The sequence below is a fragment of the Schistosoma mansoni genome, chromosome 3 (genome assembly GCF_000237925.1).
Source record: "Schistosoma mansoni strain Puerto Rico chromosome 3, complete genome".
Taxonomy (NCBI): Eukaryota; Metazoa; Platyhelminthes; class Trematoda; order Strigeidida; family Schistosomatidae; genus Schistosoma; species Schistosoma mansoni.
Window position 1 is genome coordinate 16,423,233 of NC_031497.1, and position 19,322 is coordinate 16,442,554.

Below are 19,322 nucleotides of genomic sequence, written 5' to 3' on the forward strand. Positions count from 1 at the left end.
GTGATTAGGAAACAATGCCACTCCAATTATTCATCCGAATATACTGATCGTAAATAGGACTGCAGGAAGAGAAATGTTTGAGAAATGGCAGTCTTACCTAGTTATTGATTTTTAAGTGATAATTGTCTACTTTTTTCTCCACCACCATAGCGAAGTGTTCACCATACTTCTCAACTATCTGTTGTTTATGGATTTTCTGGCTTCTTTGAATTCGTATATACTCTTCACTCCGTCTGGGTAATGTTGTTGTATTATAATGGAAGTTATGCGTGTTATTTAACTTCCATCGGCTGCATGGTCTAAGTATGTGATGAGCTAATTAGTTTATTTATTTCGTAGTTGATTAAGCTTACCTGTAAGAGTTGGTCTTTTTACATATGTCAGTAGTATATGACGACAAGGATATCGACAAGTCATAAATGTTCGACAATTGCACTCGCAAGTGCCTGCATCTAGTTCATAACACCACAAAACTGTATTTAAATCGCATGTCCTTCAGCAGTTTACTTTCGCCGTGAATGTTATGCGTACAGGTGGTCTGAAAAGGGATGTAATTATGCATCCATACTTTTTGGAACTCCTTAAACACACCATCGAATTCAATCCAGTTTCCAAAACGCCTGCTCAATATTATGCGTCGAAACGCCTCACTTAAGTCGACCGAAATGTCTCTGGAACATAAATCATTACAAACATTACTCGTTAATTACTAAAAAAGCAGCTATCTCATGCGATAATACTTCAGTAACTGAAGTAAGGACTACAAACATTTAGGAATTACGGGTTACTCGTCATGTCGTCTTAATTCTCGCAGAAAACAACGATTCACACAAATTCAGAGTATCTTTTACTGATAATTTATACTGAATACGCAGTTTCGTGGACCCCTACAAATTTTAAACAAGGAGAGTGAGATTCAGTAAGGTAATTGGTATCCCAGGTCAAGTTACGAAGCAACAAAAGAGCCAAATTGTACAGTACAAAACAGAGTAAGCTAAATAAACGCTTTTGGCATTGATTTTGCGAATTTACTACAGCCAAAAACGACGCAAATACGAGAAAACCTGATATTCGTGCAACCCAGAGGACAACCAACCGACCCTTAACAAATCAAATACGGAATGACCGCCTCGTGTCAGGCCGTTCAAGGTCGCAAAAAGGGAACGGCGGGCAGGTTTGAAAACGCACTGACTTATTTACCTTGCCGTCCTTACAGATGGCAGCTGTTATTCAAGACCCTTCTCGCCAGATTGCGAAACCGGAACTAGTATTCAAAATCGATGGACTCTCTTGTGGTGTAAATGACGCGATCTTTATCCCTGGTAGAGACTCCATCGTTACAGGATCAGAGGATCGGCAAGTTGCATGTTTCCTTGTCTAAACTTTTAGCACTTTGAGGATTTGGGTCAGGAGAGACACTGGGAAGTTCTGGCCAACAGTTATTGAGTTGTTACCCAGTACGTTTTATCATTCTAATCTTTTAATTAATAGGTCCCGTTACGTGTATCACGTATTCTGCCGAATCACACAGGTTATTCGTCGGTTTGGAGAATGGGACGGTTGTAGAATATGACGTTGCTGAAGATTTGAATCATGTTGAACACAAAAGAGACTATCTCTCCCATACTGCTAGAATAACTGGGATCGTCTGCACTCCAGATATGGGTTGGGTTGTATCTGCTTCAAAAGATCGTACTGTCGCATGGTATTCGACCAATAGTGGTAGACGTATATGTGAACATATTTTAGAGCACTCAGCCATGTGTTTGGAGTAGGTGGATTTTTATCATTACAGCTTGCCTGCTTTGTATGGTTAGGTTGTCAAATATTTACGTGGGATCTAAAACGTTACTCATAGACGATTATGCACTTATTAATGAAACACAAGAGACTTCTCTTTTGTTGAAAAAAGTTGCTTACTGTAGCTCGAGTGAAACTAATGGACAATAAATGTCTAGACTTTTGTGCCAAGAATTCGTTTGTGTTTGTTCTGCGAATAACCGAATACATAGAGTATGTTATGTTCGACTGTGGCAACAGTTTACTATTGTGCAGTGTCTGTGAAACACATTGTCTTTAACAAGGTTTTGAGTGAAATCTTGTGCAAAATAAAGTCCACTGAAAAGTTAAGTATCTTCAGTTGACTTACATACCATCTCATGCACAAATAAATTTATTGTAAATCACATATGTAAATCGTTTCTTACGTAAATAATGCTTCTGTTTGTTTGGAAACTGAAGTCTCTTCCTGATCGATTCGGTTTCCACTGGTTCCTAGTGGTTTGCATAGTTTCGTATTCTAACTAGCATAAATTGACAACTATCATTTACTCTATCTAGTTAGTCGCACTCAACTAATGACTTTTATGAAGATATCACCATATCTTACTACACAATCAGTAATCAAGTTCACTCAAATTCGTATCAAATTTTATAAGTTGTATTACTTCCTTGCAGTATTTTTCAACCATTTCAATACAGTGAACGAGGCTATCTTCTATCCTGCCCTGTTAACCAAAACAAAATGACGTTTCGTAGTTAAAGCTTGTTGATAATGTCCCCGATATAATCAAATCAAAATACACTTAAGCTTATCGATTGTACATTAGTTACCATGATTAAGATTTGTGGATTGAGTTTTTGTCATTGAACAGGAAACATAGTATTGAGAGTCCACGGACAAAATCACTAAATAATTTGATGCACCGAAAATTCATCCTAATTAATATCGATTTCCTTCCTCATAAGTTGTATTTGTGAATTGTACATCTCCAGTAAGTTGGGTGCTATTTAACACTACCATGTACAATCATTAATTTGAAAGCTTGCAACTAATTCGTTGGCTAATGCTGTCTTGCCTCCGGCAACTTGCTAAAATGTCATTGTATATTATGGTGTTAGTATCTAATATCGTACCAGCTTATACTTAGGTAGTATACAAACATCTAGTAGGATAAAAAGATCACCGGTACTTTTTTATATCCACCCTAAAAGGTTGTGGATACGGGATCTCAAATTAAAACTTATGAAAATCAAATCAATATTAATTGGATTGAAATTCTGTCACAGTAAACTACTTAGTGTGAATATTATTCACGTAATCTCAATACACTTGCGGGATATTTTGCGTCAATGACAATCACTCAGTTTAAGTACTCTAATCATTTCTTATTGATATGTAATCGATGAGTCCAATATATTTCGATGGATTATACTGCGTCTACATCTACAATAGTTTCATTTGCAAAACGTGTTTTTACTTTAATTGACGTGGGAGAAAGAAAATAACGGAATAGTCTTGTTCATGGTAGTAGTGCGAATTATTAGCACAGTGCATGGACGTATCAATAATATAAATACGTCCATGTTTATGATCTTGTTTCATACTTTCGCATAAACTTGTTCTTATCTTCATTCCTCAGTTTCTTAACCGTTGTAGTTGTTGTTGTTGGACGGTTTTACCGTTACTTATGGGATTTACTTTTTTTTGAATACAGATATGATGTTGGCTCACACTACGTGTTTGTTGGTGATAGCAGCGGTCGCATTACTTTACTGAGCATTAATCAAGTCAATGGTCAAGTAATGTGTCGTGTAATTCGTGAACTCCGTGGCCATGAGCAGTCAGTATCCTTTCTGGCTTGGGATAGTATAAATTCTCGTCTATTTTCTTGTAGCGCCGACCATTCTGTTATTTTCTGGGATATTGGCGGAGCTAAAGGTTCATCTTTTGAGTTGCAAGTGAGTGCGCTATTCCACTCTTTGGTTTAATTCTCATCATTTGCTCCCTAAGTTGTTTAACATAATTTTGTAATTTGGAAGGATATAGGGTAAAATACATAATTATGATGAAAGCTTTTCCGGCCTGCCTAAAGTGATCAACCAATCGGACTATAATGATTGGAACAATCGTTCATCAAGGTCCTACTATGTCAGGCAGGTCGGTCGAAGAGCGGTAAAACTAAAAGCAGCAAACCCAAGGTCCAAAGGCGAAGTCGTACTGCTGACTACAGAGGTGTGACGGCAGTAAGGTGTTTCCTTCAGACAACCAGCATAACTGCGATGCTGCCTTCTCACAAGAAGGGCTGCAGTTAGAAAAGGTAGACCCTAAAAATGCACACCTCGCCTTATCCCACAGATATCCGTTTCCGGCTGTAAGATCTCAACAAGTATGGAGCTAATACAAAAATTACTCACAAAAAGGTCATGTGTGACTGGCCCCAAGCAGTTGTCTCTTGGGCACTGCGATCACTCTCTCAGGTCACTAAGACCACTTCTAACTCAATTTTCTTTTCAAGTACCTCTAGAAGAACCCTCCCACAGTATGGACAACCGAGAAGTGATAACCACCCTCATACCTCTAACAGCACTCAACACCACTATATTCATAGTCAATTGCCCTCCTATCTGGACTTTCAGTTCCAAATTTCATCTTTTGACTCCCTCCTCATATGCCACTATGACCAACGATTCTAGTGAGCGAAATACTGTCCCAGATCTACTGAAACCTCACTCCAAACTACACATTGGAGCCTTCAACGCACGCACCCTATGTCAAATTAACCAGCAAGTCTTCTTGGCTATGACCACAGAATCTCTTACGATTGATGTATGCTGTGTCTCTGAAACACGCATACAGTATCCTAGTGTGGTCATTCACTTGACCTCACCTAGCTTAAAGGGGAAGCCGACGAGATACACCCTCCGTGTATCTGGCCACCCGACTGCTAGATCTCGTGGACTGGCGGGTGTGGGCATAGCATTAAGTATGAGGGCAGAATAAGCACCATTAGAATGGATCCATGTTAACAGTCGCCTATGTGCTGTTCGGCTAAACGGCTCCGTCAGAACTCGGAGGGATAGTGACACACGTCGTTTCTGCCTACGCTCCCACTGACTGAAGTCCGGATGAAGTGAAAGATGGCTTTTACAGAAAGCTCTCTGAACGTATTCATAAAGCTAAACGCTCAGACAGAGTACACGTTGCAGGTGACTTTAATGCCCAAGTACGTAGCTTAAACCAAACAGAAAGACATTTAGATGGGTATTTTGGTATTCAAGTTCAGCGAACAGATAATGGTGATCGTCTGTTGCAACTATGTTCAGACAATCGTTTATTTTTCGCAAACATTAAATTTAAGCATAGATAGAGACATCGTCTAACATGGTGACCTCCTGCACCAAACCAACGATGGACTCAAGTAGACCATGTTTCCATCAGTCACCGTTGGAGAGGCTCAATAGAAGACTGCTGCTCGTTTTGGAGTACATGTTTAGACTCTGATCATGCATGCTCTAATACGAGCACACATTTGCCTGCATCTCACTGGACGCAGAAAACCTATACTAAGAAAGCCTATTAGAATTGAATTCAGCGATAAGAAGAGCAAAGGTAAATTCCAGAAACAAACAAATTCACATTTAGGCAATTCTGAAAACAAGGCTGACCCAGATGTTATTTGGAAAGATATACGAACAGCTATGGAAACAACAGTGACATCTAATAGTGATTTAAACCAAGGGGTTACGATAAACCAATGAATTTCTGCCAAGTCTATTACGCTGATAGACTCTCGTAAACTCGTCCCATCAGGCTCTGAAAATGACGAAGAGCGAAAGCAAATCAGATCTAGGCTAACAAAAAGTCTACGGAACGTTCGTGAGCAGTGGTAGGCAACGAAAGCAAAACAAATGGAAAAAGCATCAGCTGTAGGTAACGCCAGACAGCTTTTCAGACTAATAGAAGAAACAAATTAAGAAGCCAAGTGTAAGTGAGACAATCTCGGAAAAATACGACACTTATCTGCTCTCAGCCAAGACGTTTAGGACGATGAGTAGGACACTTTGAGGTGCATTCTAGTTGGCCTTCAGCCACCCACCATCTCCTAACAGCGTGAGTGGAACATTGAAATAGGCCCGCCGACTCTAATTAGAGTTTAGAAAGCTATAGCTAATGTGAAACGATGGAGAGCTACTGGTCCAGGTAGATTGGCTTCAGAGGTCTTTGAGGATGGTGGTCCAGTTTTAGGGATTAGGTTAACTAACATTTTAGCTGAAATCTGGGGACTGAATGTAATCCTGTCTAACTGGTCACAATCACTAAGTAATATAGCATCTAAAATACTAGCCTCAATAATTATCGGACGCTTAACAAAGATTCGTGAACTGCAAACACGAGGAAATCAGGCTGGCTTGAGACCTGTTCGTGGCTACATCGACCATATATTCACTATTAGTCAGGTTCTAGAACGCAGACATGCTTATCGGCGTCAATGACAGTTGTTCTTCACTTAAAAGCAGAATTTGACTCTGTAGACCGAGAGGCTCTGTGGCAGTGTCTGTCATTGAAAGGTGTACCTCAGAAGTACATAAACCACGCGAAAGCTCTTTACTCGACCACTACCAGCCGAGTCAGAGCTTATGGTGAACTGTCATCTGATTTTACAACCTCAAGTGGTGTCTGGCAAGACTGTCCACTGTCTTCATTTTGTTCAATTTCATCATAGACCTACTGCTGGAAATAACTCTCTCGTCGACTGAATTTTCAGGAATCGATCTCCTACCAAGAGGTCCACTTATCGACTTAGAATACACCGATGATATAGTCCTGTTTGGTGAAGATGCTGATGAAATGCAGTCTTTTAATAGCACTGAGTAACTATGCCAGGATGTCTGGAATGCGTTTTTTCACTCCTAAATGCAAACTGTTGCTTCAGGACTGGCCTGCATCAACACTTGAACTAAGGATAGGAAGTTAAGTGGTCGGACACATCGGTAACTTCACTTATCTTGGAAGTCTGATCAGCACTATTGGGTTGGTGCCTAACAAAAACTCTGCATGGATTCAGAAAGCTCGTTTGGCTTTTGCCAACGTACATCACATATAGCGAAGGCAAGATATCCATCGACTGAGATGGTTGGGCCAAGTATTACGCATGCCAAACCACTGAATACCACGGCGCACAATGCTGATGAGTGCTGGGGACGGATGGAAGTTAGGGGCGGCCAAACCAAAATGTGGCATCAGTCCATAAAGTCACTAAGTTCTGGTCTCAGTCATGTCGGTAGATGCAGACTACATGGTTGGGGTATGCGCGACTATCATAGCCAGTGACTGGAGACTATGTAACATGACTCAGAATCGATCACAATGGCGTAGGTGTATAAACTCTTTGTCTTCCCATAAACCATGAGATTAAAATTACTTTATACCTTTCTTTCTACGAACTAATTCTTTCTTCCTGTATTGTATATATCCTTATACACGATCTTTCTTTTATATATTACTATCATTGGAGTGACTGCTTCTGTGAATTTGGTGATCATCTTGTTGTGCTAATGAGGTGTGGCAACTTTTACTGATGCATATATGTATGCGCTTGGTCCTACGTTCCAAGTGACTGATTTTCCTGCATCCCATCGTTGTACAGGCCAGTTTTTTCTGCGATTTTCTTTCATCATTAAATTGACTGAATACTTTAAAAAATCTTTGTTATTAAACTATGAAATGATCTCATCGTAAATTAATGGTAATAATTCATATTATGCTATTTATGCATCAAGGGACATTCCAAAGAAGTGTCGTCAATATGTTGGTGGAGTACGGGTGCTTCTTCTGCAAATGTCAAGGACAGTAAGTACAAAGGACTACTTATATCCGGTGGTCTTGATGGGTATCTGATTTTCTGGTTTATGGACCCTTCACGCATAGAAAGTCCTAACTGGTCAGAATCAGATGTCTGTCATATCTGTAGCGGGCCATTTTTCTGGAATGTCCGCAAAATGTGGAACAACATGTCGGTTGGTGTGCGTCAGGTATTCATTTTTGTACAAAGTTTCGTTAAACTTATGCTCATTAATTCAATGCAGTTCTTTCAATTCAGTGAATGTTAACCAAATTATCAACATCAGACTATTCATTCTAGAATGATTGTCGTAGCTTATGAGAAAAGCTGAAGGTTACAAAGACAGCAGGCTGTAACCTACCTATTCTTTTTTTAACTCTTCGGCTAATATCTGTTAGAACAGTTGCTATTTAAGAAAATCGTATTCTAAATAATCAGAGACGATTTAAGACGAAAGATTAGAAAGTTCACTGTTTTATGGAATTCCAGTAAATTTATACTGACTGAGAATATAACTTATATGTAAAATCACGTGGTCTCTAGTGTAAATCAGTATGTGTTGTGGTAAATCTCCACCCCCTATAGTTTTCGTGTTATGTTGGTAATCATTTATTAACATACGGTAAACCTTATAGCCAAGGTATGCACTTCAAACTCCCACGTCCAGTTGTTTCTGTTGGTTATATTTCAAATCGCTTTTACTAGTGATCGATTATGGTGGTCAGCATGGTTTTGCTGAACAAAGACTTCACACAACAACTCAGTTGTCAGTGTTTGTTGTGGTTAGGTTTCTATTTGTAAATTCGTGTTAAGTGACACTTCTGTACTAAAGCATCTCGTTGTAATTGGGGATGTGATAAGTGAGGAAAAATTGGAAACTGAAACCTTACAGTTAGTCATGCATTATTAGGTACGACTACCACACTAACTCATCTTTCAAACAAAACGTTGGGAAACAGGTTCGTTCTCAACAATGATTTTTTCTGAATGTTTGCAGTTGTCTGTCAGAATTGCGCGAGTAAGTATCAAGTTTTACTTTACTCCTTTCATGGCCAAAACCCTTCCCATGTTTTCCACCTACGATTTTGTAAAGAGTTAGCTCTCCCTCGCGAAATGCTCTTACATGGCCACGCGCATACAACCACTGCCGGGAGAGTCCTACTCACTGCTTTCTCGTGGCGGGGTGTTGTTTACGAAATTGAGAGGACGCAAAGCGAATGTCCGGCACCTTAACCGGGTTGGTGGACACAGAGAGTCCACCTAGGGGAGTTGGAAAATTCTGATTCCAAACCAGTGGTGCACATGGGCCCCAGGATCCTGAGGGAACAAATGGCGTATGAACCAATTATGGGTTACCGGCTATCATGGGACCGTATCTCCTGACGTTGCTCCACTGCCTTGTGGATTAGACCTTTAGGTCAATGGTTCCGGATGTGGCCCCCTAAGAAAACTACCCACCCCTCACACAAGTCGAATGATTTATGTGGCGCATATCTGTTTGGTACCTTCTTGTACTCATGTGTATGTGTTTAAATAAATAATAACTTCCACTCATATTTGCTAGCATATGTTCGGGCAATGGAATCATTGAATTTCTTCGTAGTAATGCTTTATGAATTTATATTTATTATCTTGAAGTCAGAGTTGTCTACGATATGTAACCAGTACTTTTCCAATAATTTATATTGCTAATATTTTGCTAAAACTTTCGCCAAAAAAGTTTTACTTCCCTAAGAAGTTAGAATCAGAAAGTTATTTCTCGTATGTAATGAAATCAAGATACGATAGAAGTCCAAGAAGCCTTTAACATTTGTTTTTATTTTTGTAGAGGATTTAAAATTTGAATGTAATAATCCAGGGGTATAGAGATGTTCATTCTTTTCCACATGATAGCTGATAGACATGATTATTTTTATTTTTCCTCCGAACTCTATACTACATCATACTTTATGTTGTTTGGGTTTGTGTTTAATTTCGACCCATATTTTTTTCACTACTTTTAGCATCACTGTCGTCGATGTGGCCATGCTGTTTGTGACAAATGTTCTCCTTATCGGTCTAATCTACCGTGCATGGGTTTTGAAAAAGATGTTCGTATATGCAGTCAATGCTTTCCTCTAATAACTGATTCAGAGTAGGTGATTTTAAAATTGGTCCATTTTTTATCCAAATAGAATTATCTATTCGTAAATAGCGGTAACTGAGGCTCTAATATTAATACTTAAGGTCCACTGCATCCAATCAAATTTGAATTTCGGTCCCTTCTACTTTGTCCCGGACTATCAAGTAGTATATATAGCGCTGACAAATATCTATCGCCTGTATTTGGTTACTAAGTCGTTTAATTCACTGTGGTAGTCATTTCATTGTGTGGACAATTAGTATTCAGGATCGATGTTTGTCCGTTTAATCAGTTTTCTAACGAAAATATACGTCGAATTTTTCAGAATCAGATGTGCCCAGGGCACTTGAGTTATGAAGTATGACGAGTGTTTTAAAATTCCCTCATACAAATTTTGTACCACCAAAGCGCGGACTGTTTGTCAGATGCACTTTTACGCTTAACGAATTCGTTAGGTTGAGAGCAGTAATAAATCTTAAAGTGGAAGTCTGATATTGTTGATATAGTAATATTCAATCTAATATATAGAACTTGTAAAGTATATTCGTAAAGTTCTTGTTTTTTTTTATTGGTTTCCAGTTATTTCCCTTGTTATGGTACATTTTCATCCCCCTCCAGTGCTCTAGTACGACTGAAGATGGAGAGAGTTCGCTATCAGCCACCGATGGAGGGGCTCAATAGAAGAGTGTTTCTCGTTCTGGAGCACGTGCTTAGATTCAGATCATGCCCTAGTGCAAGCGCGTATTTGTCTGCGTCTTACTGAACATAGGAAAGACGCTGCAAGGAAACCTCTTAGGGCTCTACTTAATGATAGCCTAGCTAAGAATATATTTCAGGAACTACTAGAAAAACAGTTAGACAGCCATTTAAGTGATGCTTACGCCGAGGCAGCTTGGAATGATATTTGAAAAGCTATGAAAACAGCAGTGATATCTACTAGTACGGTAAACCATAAGGTTAGGGAGAAGTACTGGATCTCAGCAGCATCTACCGCACTGATAGATGCTCGAAAACTCATTCCATCTGGCTCTGAACATGACGAAGAGTGGAGTCAGCTTGAGCACAGGCTGATAAGAAGCCTACGCAATGATCGCGAACAGTGGTGGGTAACGAAAGAAAGAGAAATGGAAAAAGCAGTGGCAATAGGCAACGGCAGACAACTGGTCAGACTTGTCAAGGAAACTGGTATTAAAAATACAACTATTAGAGAAACCATCTCGGAAAAAGATGGATATATTATTCACTCTCAGTTCAGGATATTGGATCGATGGACAGAATACTTTAGGGATAAGTTCAACTGGCCTTCAGCCTCACTTTGGCTTCTCACAATATTCAATCGACCTGAATGGCAAGTGGATGTAAGTCCTCCAACTCTTTACGAAGTTGAAAAAAACTATAGGAAATCTGAAGCGAGGGATAGCAACAGGCCCTGACAGGTTTACCGCTGAGATTTTTAAGGATGGCGGTTCAATATTAGCAGTGAAATTGACTGAGGTCTTATGTAGAATCTGGGAATAGGACGTAGTCCCATTTGACTGGTCTCAATCACTGATTGTGCCAGTCTATAAGAAAGGACAAAGGTCCTCTTGTGACAATCACAGATGAATCAGTTTGACTAATATAGTGTCTAAAATATTAGCTTCAATAATACTTCGACGCCTAACCAAAGCTCATGAAAAGCAGACTATAGAAAACCAGGCTGGTTTTCGACCTGGACGTGGCTGTATAGACAAGATATTCACTCCACGTCAGGTCCTAGAACATAAAGGCTATCTACTCGAACAAAACTGGTCGAGTTAGAGCTTATGGCGAACTGTCGTCAGAATTGGTTACCTCAAGTGGTGTTGGTCAGGGCTGTCCATTCTTGCTTAACTTTGTCATGGACATGCTTTTGGAAATAACACTTTCCTAATCTAAATTTCCAGAAGTTAAACATTTGCCGGGAGATTCACTTGTTGACTTAGAATATGTCGATGAAATACTTCTGTTTGGTGAAGACGCTTACAAAATGCAGAGTCTTCTGACCACTATAAGCAACAATGCAGGCATGTTTGGCATGCGATTCTCCCCCTCAAAGTGCAAAATGTTACTTCAGGATTAGGTTGCTTCGACACCTGAACTAATGATAGAGAGTGAAGTAGTTGAACGTGTTGACCGCTTCACTTATTTTGGTAGTCTCATCAGTCCTTGTGGTCTGGTGTGTGGCGATATGTCAGCACGGGTACAGAAGGCTCGACCAGCTTTCACCGACTTACGTCATTTATTGCGTAGGTGAGACATCCGTCTACCAACCAAAGTAAGGGTTTACTGCGCAGCAGTTCGTCCCATCCTACTTTATGGCAGTGAAACATGGCCGGTAAGAGTAGGGGATATTCGTAGGCTACTAGTATTCGATTAATGGTGTCTTCGAAGCAGTTCTCGTATATCCTGGGACCACCGAGTAAGTAATGCAGTTGTTAGGAAACGGGTACTAGGTAAGGATGGTAGACCGACTGATGAAGTAGTGAAACTTCATCAGTTGAGATGGCTGGGACACATGTTACGTATGCCCCACCACCGACTGCCCCGACGTGCAATGTTTTATGGTGTAGGAGTAGGTTGGAAGGAAGCTAGGGGCAGCCAGACCAAAACATGGCACGAATTCATGAAGTCACAGACAAGTGAACTGAGCCATGTTTGTAGGCGTAGACTACCTGGCTGGGATCGGCGAGGTGATAGCAACCGATGGTTAGAGACCTTGAATGACATGGCTCAGAATCGTTTGCAATGGCGCAGGTGCATTCACTCTCTGTGTTCTCCCAAATTCTAATCTTAATTCTTCATGTCGCTTTCTTTTTTCTCTTTCCAAATTTATTTCACTGGATTATACCCCTTGAATAACATCTTCAAACCCTAATCTTTCGGATTACTGCTTATACTTTTACTACTTCTACTACTATGGGATTTGAATTGACGATTGTATCTGTGTGCTAATGTGGTATGACAACTTGAACTGATGTACTTACGTACGTGCGACGTCCTACGTTGTTGCTGACTGAGCCTCTCCAAATACCCACACATGACCCCGCGTATACAGCTATTGCCAAGGAAGTCGTACCCATTGCCTCTTCATGTTGCGAGTGTTGTGTACAAGATCGAGAGGACGAAAGGTGGAACGTCTAGCGCTGAAACCGGGATAGGAGATACGGAGGATCCACCTAGGGAATTCTAAAAACCATGACTCCAAACCAATGGTGTACATGATCTCCAGTATCCTGACAGAACAAACGGCATATGAACCTATTCTTGGTCGCTGGCTATTTATTTATTTATTTATTTAAACACATATATATTGGTACAAAAGGGCACCAGATACATATGCGCCACACAAAATAATGAAAGTAGGAAGAGAAAGGATGAAAAGATAAGGCGGACTAAAATGTACAACCAGAAAAACTCTCTCAGTTAAGAAAGTTAGAACCACTCTTTATGAAGAAAGTAAAAGAAGGTTGCAGCAGGATCGCCACTGGCTTCTATTCTGAGCCATATCTGATAACGTCTCTAGCCACTGTGTTGCACCATCTCTCGGACCCCAGCCAGGGAGTCGTGAAGGACCAACAGAAGCTAGCTCTTTGCAGCTCTCTTTCATGCCACGACACCATGTCATACACTGACCTCCTCTCCGCTTTTTCCAACCAGTCCCAGGGTCGGCAAATAATGCACGACGTGGAATTCTCTGGGACGACATTCGTAAAACATGTCCAAGCCACCGAAGTCGGTGTTTCAAGATGGTGACACCAATTGAATTATCGTCTCTGCGCCCGAACACACGATGCCGAACCTCTGCATTACTAACATGGTGTTGCCACTGGATGTCAGCAATCCTTCGGAGACAACGATGATCGAACACAGAGAGTCGTCTAACATCCTCAACTCGGAGAGGCCAGGTTTCACAAGCATAGAGCAAAACTGCTCTCACCGACGCGTTGTAGATCCGACCTTTTACAGCCAGACTAACATCACGAAGGCGCCAAAGATGGCCCAGATTGGCATAAGCCGCTCTGGCTTTCATTATACGTGCATCAATCTCATCACTCACGCCACCACCAGCACTTATGTAGCTACCTAGATACACGAACTTCTCAACTACTTCAATCTGCTCACCATCCAGGGTGAGTACAGGATGAGAATCCTGCCAGTCTTGTAGGAGTACTTTGCACTTGGAGGGTGCAAAGCACATGCCGTACCTGCGGACACTGATTGCCAACTGATTAAGTGCGGATTGCATGGCTTGGGCATTATCGCACAGTAAGACAATATCATCCGCATACTCAAGGTCGAGAAGTCGTTCTCCAGGCAGCAGATCCACACCGCCATTACTTACATCCATCAGAGCTGTTTCCAGGATGTCGTCGATGGCAAAGTTGAAGAGGAATGGTGAGATCGGGCAACCCTGCCTAACCCCACTGCTCGAATGGAACAAGGGAGAAAGGTGGTTGTATGCCCTCACTCTGCCTGAGGTGTTCGTATACAGGGCCTTTAAGATGTTAATGAACTTCTCAGGCACACCCTTCTTCAATAGACAATCCTAGAGAACAGTCCTGTCCAACGAATCGAAGGCCGCCCTGATATCAAGAAACACTACGATTGTTGGCCTGCGATAAGTATGACGGTGTTCTAACATTTGGCGGAGGATGAAGATGTGATCAATGCATCCTCGACCAGAACGAAAACCAGCCTGCTCCTCGCGAGTCAATCGTTCTCGGGTTTTAAACAACCTACGAAGAATGATAGAAGCCAATAGTTTGGACGCAATCGAAAGTAGACTTATCCCCCGATAGTTATTGCAGGAACAACGTGAACCCTTTTTAAAGATAGGGACGACTTTCGACTCATTCCATGATGTTGGAACACTTTCTTCTTCCCAAACCTTTCCAAACAACACAGTCAATTCCTTAGTCAGAAGGTCACCACCATCTTTAAAAAGAGCCGGAGGTAAGTCATCTGGGCCCGGTGATTTGTAACGTTTCAAGAGTTGGAGTTCCTTGCGGACTTCCGCCTCGTTTGGTGGATCAGTCGTCACCGGCCATGGGGGGCAGGACAAGCTGGTTGATGTTGCCGGAGCAGCAGGCCAGTTGAACTGCCCTTCGAAGAATTCCGCCCATCGCCCAAGACGTCGAGAGATGTTAGTGATTGGCATCCCATCATCCTCGTAGATTGTTTCACTCACACCAGACTTCTTGCTGCCAGTGGCTCGGATGAGTTGGAAGAGCTTCCGGCAGTTACCAGATGCAGTTGCTGCTTCCATCTCATTAGCACGCTCCGACCACCAGGCTTCCCGGTCCTTACGCAAGCTTTGCCCGATTTCATTACGTAACAGCCTTCGTTTGTGGTCAAACTCACGGTCACCCGGAGTAGACCGACGGGCTTCCATCAGTTGTAAGGAGCCAGAAGAAACCCAGTGCTTGTAAGCGGGACGTTTCGCGAAGCCGCAAGCGGCTTTACTCGCCATTTTCATGGCGTCGTGAAGATGCAACCAATGCTCATCTATACTTTTCGATGGGATGGTAGCTAGCCTAGAGGCTAACTCCGCTCGATACTTACTTGCAACAGAAGTTGCAGCCAGTTTACTAACATCAATCCGTTGGTGGTGGTCAATCCTTCGGCCACTGAAAAGTAAGGTGAGATTGGCGCAGACCAGGGCATGATCAGACTCCAGATAGGTACTCCAAAAGGAGCGGCAGTCTTGTACACAACCACGCCAGCGATAGCTGATCGCGATGTGATCAATCTGAGTCCAGGCTTGGGATACAGAGGGAGGACGCCAGGTGGCACACCGGCGATGACTGTGCTGGAAGTTAGTGCTGGCCAGAAACAGGTTGTGGTCTGTGCACAGTTGCAGCAAACGGTCCCCGTTATCTGTCCTGCGACCAACAAGTCCCCATCGGCCACCTAAACGACTCTCTTCTGTGCCTAGACGCCCGACCTGTGCATTCAAGTCTCCGGCTAGTAATACAATATCTGTCGAACGCGCTTTCTGGAGAAGAACTGTTAACTGATGGTAAAACTCATCCTTGATTGCATCCGGGCTGCAATCTGTCGGGGCATAGGCGGAGATGACGAAAAGACACCGATTCTCACGCCGATTTCTTCTCACTTTGATGGAACTTTCTAATCTAACAGCACATAACCGACTGTTAATGGGGATCCAATCGATTAGTGCTGCCTCAGCCCTAGCGCTTAGTGCTACACCAACGCCAGCAAGACCAGACGAAGATGCTACAGGGTCCCCGGATAAGCGCACGTGGAACAAGCTTTTCGAGGCGACAGATGGAGAGCGGATTTGTAGTACTTCACTAGAGTCTTGAATACGGGTCTCGGATAGACAGCAAACATCAACATTAAGACTTTCTAAAGACATAGCCAGCCCCATCTGTTGTCCGATCTGCATTAGTGTGCGAACGTTGAAGGAAGCCAGCTTGAACGGCGTACGTGGTTTCAGAAAGACTGCTTCAGTATTCATAATCGGTGGAAGCATTCACTTTCAACCAGACAGTGACTGGAGATCGTTTAGATAGGACAGATTTTCCACCATGGGCGAGCTGCTGCATAAGTTGAAAAGTAAGGTTACACAAATTGGGGATAAAAGGGGGTGAGTTAGCGATATGGTAAATAATAATAATAATAGTAAAGGTAATAATAATAATAATGTAAATTGTCTTGCTTCTAGTATGAGCAGGAATAGTATCGTCAATAAAATTCATCATTTCATTTATTTGTGAGTGGTCTGTGATACTGCCCGGGTGCCCAAACCGAAGCAGGTGGTTTTCTTAGGGGGCCACACCCCGAGTCTTTGACCAAAAGGTCTGATCCACAAGGCAGTGGAGCATCGTGAGGAGATGCAGTCCCATGGTAGCCGTTGACCAATGACAGGTTCGTCCGCCATTCATTCCATCAGGATACTGGAGCCCATGTGCACCATTGGTTTGGAATCAGGGTTTTCCAACTCCCCTAGGTGGACCCTCCGTGTCCACCAACCCGGTTAAAGCGCCGGACATTCACTTTTCGTCCTCTCACTTTCGTAAACAACACCCCCGCCACGAGAAGGCAGTGAGTAGGACTTCCCTGGCAGAGGCTATATATTCGCTGGCCATGTGAGAGCATTTCGAGAGGGAGAGTAGACTCTCCCCACTCTCGGCCATACCAGGGCATTTGGGGGCGGTCGCTGGCTACTATGAGACTGCATTTCCTAATGTAGCTCAACTCCTTTGTGGATTAGACCTCTGGGTCAAAGACTCGGGGAGTGGCCCTGTAAGAGAACCACCTGCTTCGGTTTAGACACCTGGATAGTATTTCAGCCCACACAAATCATTGAATTTGTGTGGCACATATATATTTCGGAGTCCCTTTGAGCCAATGTTCATGTCTTTAAACAAATGAATATGGTACATTTTCGTCAGCCGAAACAACATGGCTTAATTATTAACTGACTTTGTTTCGGTATCTTTTAGCCGTAGGAGTTTGGCTATTTCGTTTGATGCTCGTCATCCTGTTACATGTATTCGTGTAGAGGAATCCTTGAATTTACTTCTAACGGTTGGGAAAGATCGGATTATCAAGGTAACTACAACAACTATGTAACTTTTTGAAATTTAAAGTAGGTCAAAGAGACTCGTGTAATAAATAAAGGGATAACTCCAGCAGACAAGCTTCACTAATGCTGAGTATGTCTTCTATCTACAGCTTACATTATTAGACGTTCTATCATGGTATAAACAAACACATTACTAAAGTGATATCTTGTTGGGTTTTAGGTAATTCATGTACTCAGGTTCACATTAAGCCAATAATAATGACCATAGCAAAAATTATTAATAATAACAGCAGTAAAACCGTTTTCTATAAAACATTTCTACAGAACATATGTGTCATTTCGTTAGCATTGATTTGTGAAGTTATGACTTTAATGTTATACTTCTGAGGTAGGTTTTGAACTGGACTGAGAAAAAGCTAAGAAAATTCGATGTGGCAGTGGACTGACCAGCTGAAGTTAGGTTAGACTTTTGTGAGCGAACATAACGTTTTTCCAATATTCATAATTTTAGCCATTGAAGCATTCCACTTAATCCTTTAGTAAACCAATTAGATTCTTTGTTTAAGCGTAATTAAATAACCGTACAACACGCTTGGAAAACTTAGTTTAATGTTACGTCGAATTCATTGATAGGGTAAAATAATATAGTATTGTTCACGTTGATTACCTCTCTGGAAAGGTATCATTTAGTTTTCTTTCTGCTACCAACAAACATGATGAGTTTCTTTAGAGAATTGTTGAATACCTTCCACACATGAAATCTTCAGTGTGAAATTTATTCTAACAGTTCAAACAAACACGGTTGGCATGCTGTTTGTTTCACACTAGGTTCGACCGAGTTTCTACGTCTATTTTACTTGGGTATGGCAAAACAAGCTTACTGGACGTTGATTATATTGGCCTCTATATTTTTAATGTGTATAAGTCTTATGTGAAAATGTAAATGAGGTATATAAATTATACAATAGCTAGTCAGTTGTGTATAGTCACTAAGCACTATGATATTCAAGAAGTCACTAGTACGAATTTATTTGCTGACTGTGGCATTGCTTTCACTATAACAGTAGTTTCTGTGATTGTACTATCGTTCAACTTGCTAAGAATGAGTAGATTCGAATGTATAACTATCAGTCAGTGTTGTTTTGGTTGAATTTAGGGATTTCAGAGCACAAAGCAATGTATTTTGGTACCTAACTACTTAAATTACTGAATGTAATCAACTCTCGTTTGAAAAAACGTGTTATTAAACTTGTGTATACGTATGGTGTACGTTTTTCTGTAATTATAATTATTGACAAGTTTACGGCTTCTTCATTTTTAGGTGTGGGATATCAAAGCTTTTTCATCAAATCCACATTCATAAACTGTATACCCTACAAATACTCTTTTATGTGATTTATTTGATAGGATTATTTCCCACCTTTCATGGTGCATACACCAGTGATTTTGAAACACTTTATTCTTCCTTATGTTCTACGAAACATTTGATTTTGAAAATATGTTTTATTTGAAATTATCTAGAAATGATCTCATAACTTTGAATAAGATATATAGGCATACACTCTATAATATATTTACGTTTCCTCATGAATTTACTGTACATATCAAAAGTATTTTAGTGTCTTTCTAATGTAGTGTAAGATGATGCTGTATGTAAAATCCTTGCTTACTAATATTAAAGCTAACTTACCACATATTATTCAGAAGTTAGTCTTATTTAGTTTCGTTAGTTCGATATTGATAGACAGGAAGAGCTAAAATTCTGCACTAGTTGAGTTTGCCGTAGTTGAAAGCGGTAGCCTCCTTGTTTCGGGGCCAAACTATGTCATATTATTCACCTAACTAGAATATAATGCCTGCGGGGTGGAAAATTTTCGTAAGTAATATAAGTTACAGACATGTCCTTTGAATAATACTGAAGACCACGGTAGTACACAGTCAACAGGATAAAGTACAATTCAGTTAGTCAACTATCTACAACGCAGGACCAGGCACATATATA

At 41.1% G+C, this 19,322-nt stretch overlaps 1 protein-coding gene across 1 annotated transcript; it reads left to right on the plus strand.

Annotated features, from left to right (window-relative positions):
* Window positions 1-1,216: 1,216 nt before the first annotated feature.
* Window positions 1,217-19,013, plus strand: Smp_063260 (putative wd-repeat protein; the record flags this gene model as incomplete). The annotated part of the gene is made up of 8 exons (XM_018799417.1): window positions 1,217-1,356; window positions 1,390-1,457; window positions 1,492-1,771; window positions 3,498-3,741; window positions 7,564-7,815; window positions 9,629-9,759; window positions 17,238-17,346; window positions 18,642-19,013. 8 exons carry the CDS (start codon window positions 1,217-1,219, stop codon window positions 18,681-18,683), a joined length of 1,266 nt encoding a protein of 421 aa, XP_018651208.1. The 3' UTR covers window positions 18,684-19,013.
* Between the last annotated feature and the right edge of the window lie 309 nt (window positions 19,014-19,322).